At 35.9% G+C, this 23,667-nt stretch overlaps 1 protein-coding gene across 3 annotated transcripts in view; it reads left to right on the top strand.

The window, feature by feature from the left end:
* Positions 1–23,667, top strand: part of LOC115222507 (TOG array regulator of axonemal microtubules protein 1-like) — a 108,108-nt gene that overhangs the window by 47,618 nt on the left and 36,823 nt on the right. Inside the window, exons 8-12 of one of the 3 annotated variants that reach the window (XM_036511566.1) lie at positions 11,342–11,446; positions 13,401–13,514; positions 15,701–15,897; positions 18,683–18,794; positions 22,504–22,588. In XM_036511566.1, coding sequence (XP_036367459.1) covers positions 11,342–11,446; positions 13,401–13,514; positions 15,701–15,897; positions 18,683–18,794; positions 22,504–22,588 — 613 coding nt within the window. The remainder of the gene's footprint in view (positions 1–11,341; positions 11,447–13,400; positions 13,515–15,700; positions 15,898–18,682; positions 18,795–22,503; positions 22,589–23,667) is intronic. The other 2 variants (XM_029792738.2, XM_036511567.1) reach the window with 2 other exon arrangements.

Here is a 23,667-nt window from a genome sequence, read left to right as displayed (position 1 = left end):
ATTATGGAATTATTTAACATAAAATTGAAACTATATACCTCAAAATGATTAACAAACTTTTAAATATTGAAAGAAAAAAAAAACATTCATCATCAAGGATAAAGTTAACAGTCTGAAGACTTTGATTTGGTGAAGAAACCTATCTTAGACATCTGATTTTGTGAGAAGACAAATGGAAAGTTAGTGAAAACATCAAAACATGTTAGCTAAGTCAAAATGAATGAATTCAAAGAGAACACATAAACCAACACTGTTGGTCAAAGGATAAATTGCCTAAATCCATTTAGAAAGATCAAAATCCTTATTACATATCCCCCCACCTCTCTCTCTCTCTCTCTGTCTCTGATTCTACTTTTGCCCCTGGCCAACCAAAGCCTTGTAAGTGGAATTGGTGTATACAAATGCCTACACACACACACACACATACAGTAGTAGGCATCTGCTGGTCTCCAAGGACCATGGATCTTCACCCGAAGAAATTGTATCAGCTGCTGATGGCAGTTCAGAGTCTGTTGTGACTGTATAGGCCCACACGGGAGTTGCAGTCATGTATACTTTGACTGTATTGGAAGGAGCTTTCTGCCAGTGCTACTGAATTTTCCTACCTTCGAGTCCGTTTTTCATTGGTGGTTAGGTCCTGTTTTCCCTCCACTCACTTCATCCCCTTTCGCAGTGTTTGTCTGCAGTGTGAGCGATCATTTGTGACCTCCCATCTCAGGACGTCCAGATCAAGTGACTTCATATCTCTCTTGCAGACATCCTTCAAATGAAGATGAGATTGTCCTTGTGCTCTTATATATACACACACACACGCACGCACACACACACACACACACACACACATATATATATATATAATTTGCAGTCCTTGGACATTTCTTTACGTGGCCACTGATATAAATTGTTATTTTTTAATAATAATTTTTACACTTAGTACTTATATATACACACACACACACACATACACGCATATACATACAAAAAGATATAACCTTTATCTTTTATCTTTTACTTGTTTAAGTCATTAGATTGGGGCACTGTCTTGAAGAATCTTTGTTGATTTAATCAACCTCAGTGCCAATTAAAATTTTTTTTTAGCCTGGTACTTATTCTATCGATCTCTTTTAAGGACATAAACACACCAACACTAGTTGTCAAGCGGTGGTGGTGAACAAACACAGACACACACACACACACGTGCACACACATGCACACACACACACATACTTACACACACTCACACACATATGTATAATGAAAATGTTTGAGAAAAAATTCCATGCAGTGAATTGTAGTAAAACATACAAAAAGAAAGAAAATGCACAGCAATTTTTGTTGGAAACCATATATGTATATATTTATGAAATAAAATATTCATGTAGTGGACTATTTTCACCTAGGCTAATAATCATGACTAAGTAGACAGTGATGATGTTATAATGTCATGCTATCATAATAAGCTTTCATTACATCTTAGTTGGAGAACAGATGTTTTGTAAATGAACCAGAAGATAAAATGAATTTTAGAGGTGGTAATCAGTGATCATTATTATTAGAAGCAGGGAAGGTAATTTTTTTTTTGTTTGGGAAGTAAATTTATTGTTTGTAGATTTAAAATGTTTACATATTTCAAAATTGGTTATATATTCATATTACAGCACAGTTGATGTTTTTCAATGAATGAAGTCTCTTTATTTAATCATTGTTGTACAGAAGTTGTTCCATCTCATTTATATATAGGAAACATTTTAAAGTTTAATTGGAGATTTCCTGCACATCTGTTTGTGTGTTCACTGAGTAATATTTGCCTATATCTTGGGAAATGGATTTGTTCTCTATGCAGTGTTGTTCTCTCCTTCTGAAAGATATTCTTGTTGTTCCTATATAGTTGGGTCAACATCCTAACATAGATTAAGTTTTTGGATGCACAGGAAAACTCAGTCTTAATTTTGAATCCTTGTCCATGTTTAAAATGGAATTCTGAATGTTTCAGTTGTTTGAGACATAGTGCACTGTTAAGCCACCCATATTTTAACTCATAGTTACCTTGTTGTTGGGCTGCCCCATTTCTTACAAGCCCAGTAATGAAATATTTAGAATTGACTGTGTATGAAGAATCACTGCAAAAATGTGGATACCCCTTCCACCAATATGTAAGAGAAAACTGGAAATAATATCTGGATGACTGCTTTATCCTTTGGAGTGAAAGCATCAATAAACTATTTGAATTTAAAATACTGCCCAATAGTATAGATACTTTAAGAAAATATCTGTTCCCCTACTAGGATGGAATGGAAACTTATTATGGTAGCATGAAATTGTAACATTATCATTAACTACTTAGTTATGATTAGCTTAAGTGTAACTGGTCAACTATGAAAATATTTTATTTCATAAATATATTTATTTCATAAATATATTTATTTTTCTCAAATATTTCTGTGCCTTTTCCTTTTTGTAATATTTACTATACATACACACACACACACACACACACACACACACACACACACACACACACACACACATATGGAGATGAACGCCATTCCTCCATGTGATTGGCTAAAAAAATTTTTAGAATATTAAGATATTTTTCTTAACATGAAACCAAAGGTAGCCTTAATACACAAATAAAGAAATTTTATCCACCAATGCGATGTTGAGCATTCATCCTTGTCATTGGGCATTTACATGTCTATATATGCGTGAGTGTGTGTGTGTGTGTATATATATATATATATAATACATGTCTGTGTACACACACACACACACATGCACATACACATGCATGCACACACAATTTATACACTATACACACACTCATACATATATTCCTGTAACCTTTTGATCTCATATCCCAAGCCCTCAAGAAGTCTCACACTGTAACATCAAAGACTAAGGCAACTGACACCAAAGGGCTGCATGTTCTTTTGAAAGGAAAAGACTCCCAGGAAACAAAACTACAACCATAAAACACAGCTGCCCAGACCTGAAGAATGTGTGCTGAACAAAGGGTGACAGTCTATCAAGGCCATCATGTGGATTTCCTTGCCTAGACATTATAATCTCAATAAAATGGTCAAACAAATGAAAAATGAAGAATCCAAAGCAGTTGAACTAACTTGGAGAGATGAAACATTTAAGTCAGTAAGGACAGATGTATGGTATGAGAAAGAAAACTATACACAGCTGTTGAATGAAACAGTTATAATTGATAAAGAGCACAATAGAAACTTGAAGCCCAGTACTGATATTGGACCATTGCCAAAATACAGAATGGATATTTATTGTACATGCACAAAAGGTCTTGTGGTTAAGAGTGTCATTAATTTTAGTTTGAGTGGTGGTTTGGCAGAAACATTAAAATGCAGGATAAAATGTCTTGAGGTATCTATTCCGAGTCTTTTACAAAGTCTCATTCAAGCAATGAAGTTGACATAATCAAGTGACTTCCCCACACTAGAATGGCTGGCCTTGTTATTATCCTCATCATCATAATCATCGTTGTCATTGTCATCGTCGTCATCATTATCATCATCATCATCATCATCTAATGCCTATTTATTCCATGATGGCATGGGTGGGGTGGTTTGACAAGATCTAGCAAGCTGCAAAGCTGTGTCATGTTCCAGTATCAGCTCTGTTAGAAGCAATTATTGACTTTGGTGTAGGCATAAAGGACATGCATTTGAATCTGTTTTCATATTCTGCACACATCATCCAAAGAAAGGGGAAAAAAAAAAAAAACTTGATGATGACCAGAAATAAAACCAATTTAAAATATGCATGCATATTGTTTATGATTAGATCTGATAAAAAAGAAACTCTAATCTCATACACTTTCTTCAATAATGAACTGAAATTTCATGTTAGAAAGCAGAGATGAAGTTTTAGACAAGATAAATACTGGCTAAATATCATGAGCCAACTGTGGCTGCGATCATGATGGGGGACTGTTTATCATGTTTGTAATAAAGAATGCATTACCAGGGAATATTAAAATAGAATAATTAAAATAAATAAACTGTCATTATGAATTCTTTATGTAGGGCATGATTTTAATGGTCTTAGTGATCTTCAGTGATACACCCACTTCTTCTTTGATACATATCATTCATTTCATTTCATACACTTGTTTGTTTTGAGGCTTTTTTCCCCTCAATATTCAGAATTATTAATGATTTGTCTATATTAGTACAACTAGCTGTGGTACCCAATAATACATGAGAGCAGGGATATTCCCAGTACTCATTACAATGCCTAATTTCTCTCAGAAGGAAAATGAAATTAAGACATAGGACAGATAATAGAAGGTGTAAGCAAATTCATTCACAAAATGAGAATACAAATAAATATGTGTGGAATTGGAAAATGACAATTGTTTGGTCAGATGAGTGGAAAGCTGCAAATATATAATTAATGGAAACATCAAGAAGGGAATTGTAAAGGAGTGCTATGAAAAAAAAGTATGTGAAAGTTTGAAAAGTAAACAAAATTTATTTAAAGAAAAGGTTCTTAATTTGACGACTGTGTTTCATAGATATAGTCCCACTGATTGTGAGAATCAAATATCGATTGCAATGGTTAGAACCGACAATTTTAAATGCAGGTGTTAAGAAAATACATGTTACATGTTTTAGCACACAACGTTGCAATGCTTAGAATCAATAATTTTAAGTGCAGGTGTTAAGAAAATACGTTACAGAAACCTGAGAATGCAGAAATAATTGATGAACATTTTAACTCCACTACAGTTTAGGCCAAATTTCGTTAATCAGTTAATCAAAATTCATCTTACTCTTTGCTTGAGTGGCCTAGGCAAAAATTTATCTGCCTCAACTCATCCTTAGCACATATCCCATCTGTGTATAAAATTCCAAGAAAATCAGTTGAAAACTTTAAAAGTTATGGCAGAAAATATCATTCATATGAGAATTTGCATTGAAATGTCCTATTGATTTTTGAAAAATCGATACTGATTAAAAATGATCAAATTTTGGGAAATTCCAAGTGTGTAAATGACTGCATGGGCATAAGCCCCACATGTGTGTCAAGTTTCATCAAGATCAGTTGGATAGTCTTGGAGGAGTTAAAGTAATGAATTCACAAATACACATACCCAATGGTGGATAAGAAGTCCTGACTTACTTAAGTAAGTTGAGGACCACATAAGAAGATCCCTTTTCTTAAAAGACTGATATAAGATCCTGAACCTTCTATAAGAGTTAAAGGTTCACATAGTAACTTAATGCAAACCTGAACTCCAAAAGTATTCGCAAGTTAAGAGAGGGTATACTGATAAGTTAAACCTTGTATATAAGTAGTAGTTTGTATAAACGTAGTTTGATTGTCAGTATATCTATTGTTATGCATGAAATACTGAATAGAAAATGCTTGAGAATTAAAATGTACTTAAAACCTGAAACGCTGGGGAATTAAATCAACGAATTGAAATAATAAGTTTTAGCAAATAAAAATGATTTGTATTGAAATATAGAATTAGCAAATGCTAATGAGATTACCATTAATAAGATGTCTTTACTCTTTTACTCTTTTACTTGTTTCAGTCATTCGACTGCGGCCATGCTAGAGCACCGCCTTTTAGTCGAGCAAATCGACCCTGGGACTTATTCTTTGTAAGCCCAGTACTTATTCTATCGGTCTCTTTTGCCGAGCCGCTAAGTGACGGGGACATAAACACACCAGCATCGGTTGTCAAGCAATGCTAGGGGGACAAACACAGACACACATACATATATATATATATATACATATATAAGACAGGCTTCTTTCAGTTTCCGTCTACCAAATCTACTCACAAGGCATTGGTCGGCCCAGGGCTATAGCAGAAGACACTTGCCCAAGATGCCACGCTGTGGGACTGAACCCGGAACCATGTGGTTGGTTAGCAAGCTACTTACCACACAGCCACTCCTGTCTGTTTATACTCATGAAACATTTTTCCTCAGATTTCAGCATTTTCTGTCAAATTGAAATCTATATTAATGGGTAGGACTAATTTGATGAAGAAATGACCAAAGTCTTGTAGCAGACCCATGTCATCATCATTTTTGTGCTTGTGCAGAAAAAAATTTATTTGTCTCTACCCATCCTCTAACCAGCACATATTCCATCTGTATATAAAATTTCAAGAAAATCAGTTGAAAACTTTAAGACTTATGGCGGAAAATAACGTTCATATGAGAATTTGCATTGAAATGTCCTATTGATTTTTGAAAAATCGATGCTGATTAAAAATTATCTATTTTAAAAAAAATTCTAAGTGCGTAAGTGACCGCATGGGCATAAGATCCACACATGTGTCAAGTTTTATCAAGATCAGTTGGCTAGTTTTGGAGGAGTTAAAGTAACAAATTCACAAATACACACAGTCATAAACAGACAGAAATTGCCATTTATATATATAGATATTACAAACATAATCCTCTCTGAACATACATAATCCTCTCTGACACAAAGTGTCCTTTTACTGTAAATATATTTGATTATGAATAAGAACTTCTGACAATATTCAGCTACCACTGAAGCTTCTGTGAGAATGATACTGGATTTCTCATCAGATAGAATTTAAAAAAAAAGGCAGTATATGAATTTATCATTGTAATCCTTCCTCAACATTATTTAATAAAAGAAATCCAAGAAATGAGTGGAAATACAAGAGACTAAATATCCTGATGAATGAATGAGAGATAATTTTGTAAATATCTATCAGGATATATCCACAAGGCACACATTTCATTTCTAGAGTGTAATGTGTGTTAGTAGCTTCTCTCACACAGTGGTATATTGCTTAAGAGTTTTTGAGTGACATCAATATCAACAAGCTATCTATCTTGATACGCTTCTCATTTTAAGTGTATTCTTAGTGATTTAGAAATGCGAAATATTGATCACGTATCTAATGCACAAAAGAAGATAACAATCAAGGTATAAATACAGTTGTGACTAATATTTGACCTTTGTAGTTAATTCTACTAACTTTCTACAAAATGTTGCTGTAACAATGTTATCATAATGAAAACATGCTGCCGTAATGAACTCCTCTTGTCATTGTGAATAAAATTTAAGTACGATAATGGAAAAACAGGTTATAAAAACATGGTCACAATGAAAACATCATAATTAACACAAGAAGTATTGAGCGGTCATTTATGACTCACTCTTTTACTTGTTTCAGTCATTTGATTGTGGCCATGCTGGAACACCGCCTTTAGTTGTGCAAATTGACCCCAGGACTTGTACTTTGTAAGCCTAGTACTTCTTCTATCGGTCTCTTTTGCTGAACCGCTAAGTTACGGGGGACGTAAACACACCACCATCGGTTGTCAAGTGATGTTGGGGGAACAAACATAGACACATAAACATATACACACACACACATACATATATATACATATATATACATATATATGACGAGCTTCTTTCAGTTTCTGTCTACCAAATCCACTCACAAGGCTTTGGTTGGCCTGAGGCCATAGTAGAAGACACTTGCCCAAGATGCCACGCAGTGGGACTGAACCTGGAACCATGTGGTTGATAAGCAAGCTGCTTACCACACAGCCACTCCTGCGCCTACTTGTGCAACATTGCATATTAAATACAGTATTATAAATATATTTTTGGAGGTGTATGGCTTAGTGGTTAGGGTGTTAGACACATGACTGTAAGATTGTGGTTTTGATTCCTGGACTGAGCGACGTGTTTTCTTGTGCAAAACACTTCATTTCACATTACTCCAGTCCACTCAGCTGGACAAAATGAGTAACCCTGTGACAGACCGACCTCCCATCTTGGTGAGGAATGCATAGGCCATGAAAACCAGGAAACTGCAATGTATCCTCCTGATACCCACTCCCTCTACCCTCTACCTGTGCCCAATCACTAAATTCTGCCCCCCACTCCTTTCAGCTCCCTCTCATCTTTCGCAATCTTGAGAACTCACTGTCTTCAATCTCCAATTCACTTCATGATATACATCTCCTTGTTGTTGGGTGTATGGCGTCTGCCCCCTCCCAATCATATCTTCACTACCTCCTCTCTCTCCTCTCCTCCCTCTCCCCATCTGAGGTGGATGTTTCTCTTCAAATGCAAGACACCTATTTCTGTCGCTCAATACTTTTCCCCCACCACAGTTGAAGGGGTCTTATCCAGCAAATTATTTAGTGACCTCACTTGTTCTGGTGCTATGTATAAAAATCCAGTACACTCTGTAAAGTGGTTGGTACTAGGAAGGGTGTCCAGCCATAGAAGCCATGCTAAAACAGACAGCAGAGATTGGCAAAATCTTCTGACTTGCCAGTTCCTGTCAAACCATCCAGCCCATACCAGCATTAAATGATGGTGATGATGATGATGATGATGATGATGATGGTGATGGTGATGGTGATGACGATGATGATGACGATGATGACAATGATGATGGTTCAAAGCCATTACAGCTTAAGTGAAATATAAAAATATTGGATTGAATATAATTGTCTGGGATAGTTACAAATGCCTGCATGTATATGTCTGTCCCAATCAATTACATCTAATCCACACTTAAGTATGCATACACAAAAGCACAAATACACAAACACATACACACCATTCTTCAATGAAACAATAACAGCAGACTATGGAACAATTTGAATTAGAGAAATGCTTACTGATATTAATTGCTAACACTAGTGAAATTTTAATGTTAAATGCAACATGAACCCTAAACTCAACAATGCCTTCAACGATAGCATTCCCAAAAGCTGTGGGAAATGCTTGCTAGAGAAATTCAAGGAGAATCTAATAACCCTAAAGCAGGAAATACATTTGGTAGTGGGGGGTGGATGGAAAACTGCTGAAAATCTCTGGAAACATAAGAACATTGACTATAAGTTCACATTTGACCTACAAACTTAAATAGCACAGCATTAAAGGCCGTGTCATTGAAATTGTAAATATTCTTTGCCAAGAAGATCTGAAGTAATTTTAGAGTGTAATAATATTAAGTGTAAATGTATGCATAATATATAATGCAGTATGGTTGAATGAATTACGTAGAATAAGTTCTGTGTAAACATCGCCCCTTGAAACTTAAACATCAGCAGCTGGTCTTTTTCTTGCAAATAATAAACAAACAATGAAAAGGAAAAATGAACTAGGAAAGACTTGGTAGAGAGATAGCAGTTTAGAAGTCTTGTTCTGATGAAAACCTTCATAAATCTCTTCTAAAGAACAATAGGGAGCTAGCTTGATATACCAGATGGAATAGTAGTTATACTGACAATGCCAGTGGTTTTAATACTTAGAATTATCTATGAGGAGAAGTTTAAAAATTTACAACATACCTAAAGCATATTGTAGATTCTTAAATAGTAAAAAAATTATTTTAGTTGGTTCCTGCAGGAACATAGTAAAAAAAAAAGTGGTTAACTGATGAACAAATGAGTAGGAAGAAAGAAGTCTGGGGTAGTGTCTCATAAACAAAAACTCTTAACTGTGTTCTAAGTAGCAAAAACAACATCAAACCCAACAACAATGTGACGAGAATATAAGATAAAGTTGAACTGTCTCTCATTCATCGTTAGTAGTTAATGTCTCAGCTGCTGTTTTCTTTGCTGTTGAAAGATTGGCTAAAATATGGCACCCGCAACTAATATTAAGAACTGAATCAGCTAAAGTACTCACAAACAGAATCAGGTTATCAACGAGGGTGTTCTGAGGAACAGCCTGTCTGTACTGTTGTTTAATATGCAACCAACATCATGTCAATTTTCCTAAAGGTATATGAAGGCTTCTTGCTTGAATCAATGAAGGAGAACATAATCAGTGTCAACAGCATTTGGACAAAGGTGCTTCATGTACTGAAGAAATATACAATTAAATCATTCAAATTCTATCCAAGTTCTACATCATAACCTCTGATGAGCTCCCTTGTGACCATACGTAGGTGCATTGCAACCAAAAGACTATGCTTTCTCTTCAGAAAATATGTCAGCTATAATTATCCACTGACCTCTACAAAACAAGTAAAACACCCGCATTCCATTTTTGATCCCTTATATGAGAATTAAACTGAAAATATTCATTCAAGCGTCCAAATATGTCATTCAGCTGATCTGCAAAAGCTTATCAAGATTCTACAACCACTGATCTATAAACACACTATTTCTTCTCTTGTCCTTTCTGTTCTTACTACAATGATTTCTGCTTCACTGAACTCACACGCTGCTTTTGCTCCTTTTGTTATCACTTGTGCCATCATCACTCCCAGGTTCTGTATTAAGCACTTAATTCAATCTTTTTTTTTTTTTAACTACAACTATTTTCTAAAGTAATTCCTTCCTGATCAATGCTTTACCAAAGGTCATCAAACTAAAGACATTCAAACTGAATGTCACTTATATTGATTCCACTCTTACTTAATATCATTGACCTGGCTATCTAGCTTGTCTCCCAATGACAAGTACTGCAAATATTACAGAACAGAGGAAATTGCTACTCACAGTGTACCGACATTTGGGATACTGGATAGGACACATGAAGAAATTTGAAAATTATAATAATAGCCAGCAATTTTTTAATTTTTTTATCAGCAGTGACACTTACCAGATCTCTCTCAAAGAAATTAGCCACTGTTTGTGTGTGAGTATGTGAGCTTCAATATGTATCTGAAGATCAACAACAAGAAACTATGTAATAAATTGTGAAGTTTGAGTCTGATACACATACACAAGCACCCTCACATGCCTGTGTATATACACATTCACACCGGAGTAACTAATATGGTCTATGCATTATAATTACAATTGCCAATGTCAAAACATCTTTGATGGGTGAAACTTGAACATATCTCAGCGACCATCTGTCAATATATAAAAAAAAAATGCAACAAAGTTTTCAATAAGCAATCACTAGAGTATAATAGCAAAACCCTTCACAGAATTATAGCTTCAATGCGGACTGATTACAGAGGCTTGACTGACACAAAATATTTAATTGTTGTTATATATCATTAGTCACGAATGAGCTTTGCTGTCTGTTATTCATGCAGAATCAGAATGTGAAACAATGCCATGCTAATGTGTATTAAAACCAGGGAGTTGAAAATAAACATCTGAATCTAATGCGAGCTTGAAAATAAGTGTTGAACACTTAAAATTAAGATATTTGAAGTAAATACAGCATAGATTTCATGCTACAATAAGGAAACTATATCTGCAAATATGAAATGTTCAGCAGAATATATTTGATAATTATACTTTTGTTTAAACTGCTAATATTTTAGTGTAAATAATATCTTTATATCTTATAATACAAACAATGCTTTTTTATCTTTGTAAAGATGAATCTAAGATACCTGCATTAGTGAACATAAACTCAAGGTGGTGTGACAGGTATAAAATTCACCTTGTAAATGAGAGATATGTGGTTCAATTCCCTACAGTGGGTTTGTTCTTTTTCAATCTTAATTTGTTGATTTTGAAATTGTAACATTTAGTATTGATTGTATGAAAAATTTAGCAGCCGATTTATAAACTATTCATGTACTACATATTAGCCTTATCTATGCATTAAATCAAGAGAGGATATCTTTCTATGTTATGATGAAACTAATACCAATACATATTTATGCCTAATTTGAAAGAAATTGCATGAGTGTGTGTGTGTGTGTGTGTGTGGTGTGTGTGTGTGTGTGTATTTGCATGAGTGTGTGTGTGAAGGGAGCACAGATTCAAGTTACTATAGCTGATTGTATATCCAAATGAGAGATATATGCTTTGGTTCCCATCAATAATTTTTGAAAAAGCAATTTTGAATATTATTTATATTAAAATCTTTGCAGTTTATAGGGTGTATGTTTTTTTTGTTTTATTATTTATTATTAATTATTATTATTATTATTATTATTATTATTATTATTATTATTATTATTATTATTATTATTAATTTCATTATTAATTATTATTATTTATATATGTCATTGATTTTTTTTTAAGTTAGAGGAGAGAGAGAGTAGCATCTATAAATCTTTGTAATATCTCCCGTACTGGTGTGGTTGTTGTGGTTGATGTTCTGCTTGAACTTTTGTAGGTCAACGTCTGTAAGAAAAGTTTTGGTGAGAAGAGAATTCCATTTCCAGAGAAAGTGCATTGGGAAAAGTGCTTTGTTTAGTAGTGAATTCGTAGTAATGAAGAAAAGCATAATTAAAATTACATAAACACATTAGCCAACAATTTGAGTTTCTTTTCCTGCTCTGTAAATAAATATATGTATTGGAAGCTGCTCCCCTAGTGATTCCACAATGTGACATGACTATATCACCAACATTTAAAAGTTCTGCAAAAGCAATCTCATTTCAATTGGCATCAGCAAATATTGTGAACATGTTTGGCATGAGAATCTCCTTGCTACACTGTCCATTTGTTGGCTCCATTCATTTCTCCTCTCTTCCTTTCAGGACCACAAAATTACAGTGTGTGCTAATAGGAAACTGTCTGACCCACACTGTCAACTTTAGTGTCCCTCAAGGTTCAGTTATGCTTCAAACACCCTTCATTTCTGTACATTAATGATCTGCTATCTGTCATCTCTGACCTTCCTTTCCTCTCCAGCCTTCCGCACTCATGCGTGTTATTTCATCTGCAGGCTAGGCATTTCACATCAAACTTGCACCACCTCTGTTAACACACTCATCAAAAACGTTTTTCAATTGATACATGACAATCTAGTTTCCTTCCAAAGTAGAAAAACATATTCTCTACTCATATCAAGGAAACAATTGTGTATCTATATCTCTCTAGTTTTGGAAAACATGTAGGTTAAAACCTTTAAAATTTCTACAAATGCTAGATATCAAAAGTTCTGATGATCTTATTTGACAACATATATATTGCAAAAAAATACATTCTGAAGACTAGCCTTCATCTTCACAGTCAGAAAATACTGGATACTGGATTTCTATTCAGTTTCTGAATTTTTACAAAGCTTCAATAAGCTAAACAGTGGAATACTACTCACACATGTGGAACAGTTCTATCTCTGCCTCTTTTCTCCGTTCCTGTCTCATTTCTCCCTATTGCAATAATCTCTGATCCTCTCAAATACCTAACTGCAAAGCAATTCCATAATGCCTATCCAAAATCTTTCTCTCTCTCTTTTCCTCTCATTGCACTTATTTTGTTTCTCAACCTATAAGCCAAATCCTTCCTCCCCAAATCATTGACTATCTGGAATTCCCTCTCTATCCATGTTTTTCTGCAACCATTGATTTACAGATTTTCATGCTAAACATCAACATTATTAATCTGAGTCATGGAGGGCCTTTGAAGATCACAAGCACTGCCCCCATTTTCGAACTAAGGGGGAAAATGTATCTTCTGGATTTTATATATTTTTTGCAGATGCTTCATCTGGCACACCTCTTGGTATGGCATCATTATATTCTTACGGGAGTTCAGAAATAGGTTCTGGAGAGATTGCTGCTGAGCCAAAAATGATTGGTGTCATTGGAAAAGGTTTATTATTTATTGAATTACATGTTAAATTTGAAATACTGATAGTTTTTATTTTATGAAAAAAAATTAACTTTAGTATAATAAGATTGTTATCAATTTCCATTCCTTCAACAATAACGCAGAGATATGCAGGAACAATAGGAAAGTTGTTAGGAAAAATTTGACACATTGATGAATTAGCTGCATGCTTTATCCTGTTTGTCTTTGCTTATTTGACTCAAAATAATACTTTCTCATATTATATACTTCAAAAATATTATCATATATTCATGTATAAATAAAATAAGAAAATAGAGATAATTAAATTAATAATTATTTATTAATCACAAACATGGACATCATCTCTGACAGCTGTTTCGATTCAAGACTTTAGAAATTAATAAGTATCATTAAAAACATTTTAAAGTTGAATCTCGTTGGAGGTGGTAAAAAATATACCGTTACATTTTCATATTATTGTGTGTTGACTCAATACACAATAATATGAAAATGTAAGGGTATATTTTTTTTCTACCTCTGATTAGATTCAACTTTAAAATGTTTTTAATTATTTATTTTTTTTTTTACTTGACTGCGGCCATGCTGGAGCACTGCCTTCAGTCAAGCAACTTGACCCCGGGACTTATTCTTTGTAAGCCCAGTACTTATTCTATCGGTCTCTTTTGCCAAACTGCTAAGTGACGGGGACATAAACACACCAGCATCGGTTGTCAAGCAATGCTTGGGGGACAAACACAGACACACAGACATACACGCACACATATATATGTATACATATATACGACGGGCTTCTTTCAGTTTCCGTCTACCAAATCCACTCACAAGGCTTTGGTCGGCCTGAGGCTATAGTAGAAGACACTTGCCCAAGGTGTCACGCAGTGGGACTGAACCTGGAACCATGTGGTTGGTAAGCAAGCTACTTAATTATACTTATTAATTTCTAAAGTCTTGAATCGAAACAGCTGTCAGAGATGATGTCCATGTTTGTGATTAATAAATAATTATTAATTTAATTATCTCTATTTTCTTAAAATATATATAAACCCTAGTTTATCCAATTACCTTACAGCTGAATATTAACTGAAATATTCAATACTTTTTGTAATAGATAATAAACCAGTATATTCATTGGATTTTATTATCCCTTTATTTGACCTTTAATTGAGCTTTGTATAAAGAATGGCATGCAGTTGCTAAGATTTTTAACTTGCTTATAGAAGTGTAAGCACACTAATAGAAAAGCATCTAAGAAAGTAGTGGGACTATTTAACATGCTCCAAATTAAACTATTTCCACAAACAAATAACTTTTTACTGTCTTTAGAAATATTATTATGTCCAGCCAGTACAGCTGCATGCATCAGACATACACTATTGTTGTTAGTTTCATTTGTTTAATTGGTAAACGATTTGTAAACCTATTACTCCATATTTGATTCTGTTTTGATCAACTTTAGTCTTTTAGTGTATACTGTCAATCAAGTAAGAGGTTAAAAATGATGTTTTGTTAATCTGTGTTAGTTCACATAAAGTCAATGCTTCAACCCTGATTAAATTGTGGTGAGTGGATGAGATAAAAATTTGACCTGATTAAGATCCAACAGTTTCTAAAGAGCTGGTATCTGTTCTAACTGGTAAGAGGATAGAAGTTTGTAAAATAAGCTTTCACCAACTGTTAGTTCAGTCATTTTTGGAAAAAATTATCAACTTTCTGAAGAAAGTGTTTAAAATTAGATAGTAGGTCTATACTTGTAATATACCTGTTGGATAGTAACAGGCAGAAATGATCTATACTATGATGAAAACTGAAATTTCTCCAAACTTGTGATGCAACAAAACTCTTTGGACATATAAACTGTAACTAGACACTTTCAGAGGATGTTGAATCACAGACATCTAACTAATTTAGGCTTGAAACTGACAAATATTGAAAGACCGATAAATTTCAAACCTTTCTAATACACTAAAAAGGCTTATTGCACATGTGATTAATGAACATCTTTCAAATATTTGAGTAAATGTTTTGGTAATCCAATGTCTTGGAGTGTGTTGATCTATTCATCAGATATCAGGAATAATTCAATATTTTAGCTATTTCCATTCCTGTTTAATAGATAATACAAAGAATTTGTATCTGATCTTTCTCAAAGCAAAATTATATTTTTTGTTATGCCTTTACTTTTATAGGATTAAATCCTGTTGAAACAAATTTGAACTCTCAAATGACTGGTTCAGAGATGGAATCATTTGAGCACAAATTGAATGATACGCACATGGGTAGCGGTGTTCATGGCATTAGCATTGCAAATTCTACAAAAGATAAGCTAATTTGCAAAGACAGTATACAAGATAACAGTGACATAGAGGGTGATTCTATGAGAGAAGTAAGTATTTTATCTCTCCTACTAAAAATCTCATCTTATTTGCTGTCATCACTGCTACATTCATTGTTACCAGCACCATCACCACCGCAGCTACCACCACCACAATCATCACTGCCACAACTGCTACCACCACCACCACCACAACCACCACCACTGCCACCACCATCACCTATAATCACCACCACCACTGCCATCACCACCAAATTACCTCTGCCAACACCACCACCACTCCCGCCACTGCCACCACCACCACCACTGCCATCACCACCAAAATACCTCTGCCAACACCACCACCGCCACAATCACCACTTGTCATCATTATCATTATCATCTTATCATCATTGTTGTCATCATCACCTTTATCCTCATCATCATCATCATCATCATCATCATCATCATCGTTGTTGTTGTCATCATTATCATTATTACACACCAGTTGTTTGATAGCAAATGCTCACCTGAATTAACTGTCATCCTGCTTCTGCTGATGTAATGCCTGTGCCATTTTTTTTTTTTTGTTTTAGTTTTTTTTCACGCAAGCGATACTTAGATGAATCTGCAATATCCCATATCTCTTCACACCTCAACCTTATTACCATCACAATCATCTCTGATCTAATCAAACTGCTTCCTAATAGCTACATTCTGTCATCAACTCAAAGCATCTCTTATCCACATATTTGTAATCCATTTGCATCAGTATATTTAGAAAACTGACACATTATTGATCCATTAGTTTAAATTATTTTCAATTATCCAAATTACTCCAAGGTATATTATATGAAAGAATATAGGTTCTTCCTATGAAAATTTTATGTACATCTAGAGAAAAGCAGGCATCTGTCATTAATTTACTGTAATTTTACTTTTGTTATGAGTTGAATAGCAGCATTGATTTTTGAAGGAAGGAGAGCATCTTCACACATACGTAAGAAATATAATGTTGTATAGCAATAAAGCATTGGCAGTGAAAAGAAAGGGTAGGAAGGATAAGGACAACTCTTTTACTCTTTTACTTGTTTCAGTCATTTGACTGTGGTCATGTTGGAGCACTGACTTTAGTCGAGCAAATCAACCCCAGGACTTATTCTTTGTAAGCCTAGTACTTATTCTATTGGACTCTTTTGCTGAACTGCTAAGTTATGAAGACGTAAACACCCCAGCATCGGTTGTCAAGCGATTTTGGGGGCACAAACGCAGACACACAAACGTATACACTCACATGTGCGCGTGCGCACACACACACACATATATATACACATATATATACGACGGGCTTCTTTCAGTTTCCGTCTATCAAATCCACTCACAAGGCACATAAGAGGTGCAGCAATATCAGGGAAGGGTTAACTGGGAAGATAGTTTTGTGTGTGTGGCAGATGCACAGGGGCAATAAACACCAAAGACTCCATCAATTCCAAGGAGAAAAGCTAGAAGTAGTTGATAGCTTCCATTTTCTAGGTGACCAAATGAGAGTGCAGCTACTAGAATAGCCTGGGCAGAGTTCAGAGAGCTCCTCCCTCTGCTGGTAGCAAAGGGCCTTTCACTCAGAGTGAAAGGTAGACTGTATGATGCATGTACACAAACAGCCATGCTACATGGTTTACGACTGCTGAGGGTATGCATAGGCTTGAAAGAAATGAAGATAGTATGATCTGCTGGATGTGTAATATCAGTGTGCATACACAACAGAGTGTAAGCACCCTGAGAGAAAAGTTGGACATAAGAAGCATCAGATGTGGTGTGCAAGAGAGATGACTGTGCTGGTATGGTCATGTATTGTGTATGGATGAGGACAGCTGTGTAAAGAAGTGTCACACCCTAACAGTGGAGAGAACCTGCAGAAGAGGAAGACATGAGATGAAGTGGTGAAGCATGACCTCCAAATGTTGGGTCTCACAGAGGAACTGACAAGTAACCGAGACCTTAGGAGATATGCTGTGCTTGAGAAGACCCAGCAAGTCAAGTGAGATGAAGGCTGTGGCCGATACCAGTGTCACATAACCAGCCCGTTTAAAGTCTCCTTTAATTGTCGGGGTAATATGCTGTGCTTGAGAAGACATGTTGAGTCAAGTGAAATCATAGTCATGGCTGATACCAGTGCTGCCTAACTGGCACCTGTGCCAGTGGCATGTAAAAAGTACCATTCGAGCATGGTCGATGCTAGTGATGCCTGACTGGCCCCCATGTCAGTGGTATGTAAAAATCACTCATTACACTCTTGGAGTGGTTGGCGTTAGGAAGGTAGCCATAACATTAGAGATGTTTGTACTTGATAGTTCATTGATATCAAGGCACAGGTGTTGTTTGTGTGGTAAGAAGCCTGCTTGCCAACCACATGGCTTCAGGTCCAGTCCCAAGGCATGCTCCATGGGAAGGTGACTTGTACAGTAGCTCTGGGCTGACGAAAGCTTTGTGAGAGGATTTGATAGACAAAAACTGAAAGAAGCTTGTCCTGTGTGTGTGCGCGTGCGTGTGTGTGTGTGTGTGTGTGTGTGTGTGTGTGTGTGTGTGTGTGTGGTGTGTGGTTCCGTCTCTTTACATAGAATTTTGTGTAATAGTAATCAAAAATGAGTGTTACCATTACAGAAGTAGTGTCCTTCATTTACAATCTTCCATGAAAACACGTCTGCTCAGAAAGGAAATACTACCATAATTGGAAATAGTTAAGAATTGGCAACTAGAAAAGAGGATGTAATGATGATGATATAAAATGATAATGTTGCAGTAGTAATTTTTCAGTTTGGATTTCTTTCTTTTCTTTTTTTTTTTGAAATTTTACTAGGATTTTACTCAAATTTCTACAACAAAACCTGTGAAAGAAAGAGGAACGATGAAGAAGCGTAAAGGAGATAAAACAAAACAACCTGAAATCTATAACAAAATTCAACTAGAAGGTATGAAAAATCTGTTTTACAGTCTAAGCATAAATATTTTATACCAAACGTTTAACTTTGAATACTAAGTACACAGGAGTGAAAACATAATTACGTTATAGACAAAGACCTGTGAAGCCAAGTGGAATCATAGTTATGGCTGGTGTGAGTGTTGTGTAACTGGCATATAAAAGGCACCCTTCAAACTTTGGGTAATATGCCATGCTTGTGAAGACCTGTCAAGCCAAATGAAATCATTTGCCAGGTGTCATGTCACTGACACCCATGCCAGTGGCATGTAAAAGGCACCCTTCAGACGTTGGGTAATATGCCATGCTTGTGAAGACCTGTCAAGCCAAGTAAAATTGTGGTCATAGCCGATGCCAATGTCTCATACCTGGTACCCATGCAGATGGCATGTAAAAAGCACTGTTCAAGTATCGGGCCTCACAGTGACTAGTGACCAGTGACTGAGACCTTTGGTGATATGCCATGCTTGAGAAGACCTGTCAAGCCAAGTGAGATCATAGTTGTTGCTGGTGGTGGTGTTGCATAACTGGCACCCACGCCAGCAGCACATAAAAAAAACACCCATTACACTCTTGGAGCGATTGGTGTTAGGAAGGGCATCCAGCCATAGAAACCATGCCAAGTCAGATTGGAACCTGGTGTGACTTCCCAGCTTACCAGTTTTCTTAACAGTCAAACTGTCCAATGCATGCTAGCATGGCAAAATGGATGATAAAAGCTGATGGTGGTGGTGGTGGTGATGGTGATGATGATGATGGAGGTGGTGGTGGTGGTGGTGATGGTGTTGGTGGTGGTGATGGTGATGATGATGATGATGGTGGTGGTGGTGGTGGTGGTGGTGGTGGTGATGGTGGTGATGGTGATGATGATGGTGGTGGTGGTGGTGATGATGATGATGATGATGATGATACAAACTGAAAAAATTTAACACTGATAGAATAACAATCTCAACATAAATATTTAAATGGCAAACTGACCAAGTTTGATTAATAAGATTCTAACACCAGCTCACACAGGTGCTTTTACCTGTGTTTTTTACTTCTATGTAGACTTTGACAGGTGCACATAAGAATTATAAATAGTGTTTCACCATTGCTTGATACCTTCCCAAAGAAGACAGACAAATGTAAATTTACACTGTTTGATTATTTAAATCATTCATCCATTAGTCAGCATCATGTTATTTCTTTAGTTTGTGGTTTTTGTCCTCTGAACAAACAAAAACGAATAAATGTGTGTGTGTATGTGTGTGTATAAATATATATATATATATGTATTCACATATATTGTATATATAAATATGTATACATATGTGCATACAGGGTGTGGTGAATAAACTGTCATTTAAATTAGGCTAAAATGAAAATAACACTGACATCTCATTTAAAAAAATGTATTTACCAAAATTACATAAAAATATCTTGAAATACTAAAGAGTAAATTTATTTAATAAAATCGCCATTGCCTTTAACCCTGGCTTCCAGACGACTTCAGAATCTCCTGCAAATCTTTTGGACGGTCTTCTTGTTGAAGTGGATGAATGCTGCCATAATCCTTGCCTTCGGTTGCAGCTTTGGTGTTACAAGGAGTTTTGTTGATCTCTTGCTCAACTGTGCCCCACACATAATAATCAAAGGGGTTGCAGTCTGAGGAGTTAGGTGGCCAGATGTTAGGGGTGATGTGGTCGCAGAAATTGTCTGACAGCCATGACTGGGTCCTCCTGCTTGTGTGGTATGGTACAGAGTCCTATTGCCAGACATAGGGTCTTCTAGCAACCACCCTCTTCATCCAGAGCAGCATTACCTCCTCCAGGCAGTTGATGTAGGCCTTCGTGTTGATTGGAAGTTTGATTTTTATCAATCTCGGTATGTCCTTGGATAGCACTGTTCCCAGATTGACACCTAAACATTCTGAAATGTTTGTATTGGAGTTTCCGGCATGAATACCAAGCAGTGCAGCATGTTGTTTCCAAATTCCTGGCAGAGTGAATTGCCTCGTGGTACTATTTTTCTGACGGATAGAGCCCAACTGACCCTACTATACTGTGTAGTCAAAAAAATCAAAAACAGAAAATGCACATGTGCGAAATTGGATATATACATACATAAATATATACACATACATACATACATAAATATATACATACATACATAAATACATACATACATGCATACATACATACATACATGCATACATACATACATGCATACATACATACATACATACATACATACATACACACACACATACACACGTTCACACGCGCACACACACACACATACACACACACACACACACATACACATGCACACGCGCATACATATTTTGCATAAGGTAAGAAATGAAAAGGAGTGATAACTTTGTAAATGTAATTACAAGTTTCCACTGTATAATTATTGACTGTAGGAAATAGCCTAATACCAGGGCATATAGAGCCATGATAGAAAAAAATAGATATTAGCAGATGTGTGAATTGAACCAGCACCACTTGTTCTTATGTGTACTAATTACCCATTTTTCTGTCATGGATTTATATGCCCCAATATTAGGCTATTGTCTATAGCCAATATACACAGTGAAAACTTATCGCTACATTTACAAAATACTCACGCATATGCACACTACACACACACTTACAAACATGCACATACACATGCATACACACATGCATGCATACATACATACATACATACATACACACACACATGGACACACGCATGCATACACACATGCACTTACACACACACATGGACACACGCATGCATACACACATGCACTTATACACACACATACACACACACATGGACACACGCATGCATACACACATGCACTTATACACACACATACACACACACATGGACACACGCATGCATACACACATGCACTTATACACACACATACACACATACACACACACATGGACACACGCATGCATACACATATGCACTTACACACACACATACACACACACATGGACACACGCATGCATACACACATGCACTTATACACACACATACACACACACATGGACACACGCATGCATACACACATGCACTTATACACACACATACACACACACATGGACACACGCATGCATACACACATGCACTTATACACACACATACACACACACATGGACACACGCATGCATACACATATGCACTTACACACACACATACACACACACATGGACACACGCATGCATACACACATGCACTTACACACATACATACACACACACATGGACACACGCATGCATACACACATGCACTTATACACACACATACACACACACATGGACACACGCATGCATACACACATGCACTTATACACACACATACACACACACATGGACACACGCATGCATACACACATGCACTTATACACACACATACACACATACACACACACATGGACACACGCATGCATACACATATGCACTTACACACACACATACACACACACATGGACACACGCATGCATACACACATGCACTTACACACATACATACACACACACATGGACACACGCATGCATACACACATGCACTTATACACACACACACACACACAGACATTCAGTCTAAAATCACTTAAAGGTTTCTCTTTAAAATTTTTTAATACAAATAAGTCTATTCACTAGAGATATATCATATTCAGTCATTTATTTGTTTATCCGTTTATTATTCAATCATTTCTAGTTCTTCCTGTGAATTCAAATCCTCTTAATTTAGAGAAAACTTGTAAACCAACACCAAGCTTAACTCCGAAGATAAAACCAAAGACGTAAGTAATTAAATGTACTGCTTGAAAACTGTGCTATTATGGCCAAAACGAAAAAAAAGATTTACAAACCCTCTTTGCAGCACACCCACCTGAGGCCATACATAGCTCTTTGATAAAAACTTTGTTTTTTAAAGTGATCTAAAACCTTGTGAAAATTTCACGTTAACTTATCTTCCAAACACTACATTCTTGTACGCTTTTACTTTTTAACTTGTTTCAGTCATTTTGACTGCAACCATGCTGGAGCACCACCTTCAGTCGAGCAAATAAGCCCCCCTGGACTTATTCTTTGTAAGCCTAGTACTTATTCTATCAGTCTCTTTTGCCGAACCGCTAAGTCACAGGAACCAAAACACACCAACAATGGTTGTCAAGTGATGGTGGGGGGACAGACACAGACCCAGAAATACACACACACACACACACACACACACATACGACAGGCTTCTTTCAGTTTCCATCTACCAAATCCACTCACAAGGCTTTGGTCGGCCTGAAGCTATAGTAGAAGACACTTGGCCATGGTGCCACTTGAGTGAGACTGAACCCGGAACCATATGGTTGGGAAGCAAGCTCCTTACCACACAGTCACTCTTGTGCCTATAAGTTTAACAATTGCAATGTTATTTTCATCAATTCTTCTCTATTTTCAAAATTAATTGAAACAAATGCAGTGTATTCCAATGTTAAAAAAAAAGCCTTAACCCTTTCGTTACCAACCCAGCTGAAACCGGCTCTGGCTCTGAGTAAAAATGTCTTGTTTCCATAAGTTTTGAATTAACATCTTCCACCAAACCTTAGTCACAATTTATGTTCCTAACACCAGCTGAATGATAACTAAGTTATTTTACTAAATTCTTTGTTATATTTAAAGTAATTGAAAGAAACACAGAGCATCTCAAAATAAATACAGTAACGAAAGGGTTAAAAGACCTATTTAACCCATATATGCCCATAAAAAAACTTCACCGTTATTAGATTAAACGTTATAGTAAGCTTTCACAATATGGAAAAGAAGGACAGTGTGCAAAACTGTTGGCTACAGGTGTCCACTACCTAATGAACATTTCGTATGCTCA

The sequence above is a fragment of the Octopus sinensis genome, linkage group LG20, assembly GCF_006345805.1.
Source record: "Octopus sinensis linkage group LG20, ASM634580v1, whole genome shotgun sequence".
Lineage (NCBI taxonomy): Eukaryota > Metazoa > Mollusca > Cephalopoda > Octopoda > Octopodidae > Octopus > Octopus sinensis.
The sequence above is the reverse complement of the archived record's forward strand: the minus strand, read 5'-3'. Positions and strand labels throughout refer to the sequence as shown.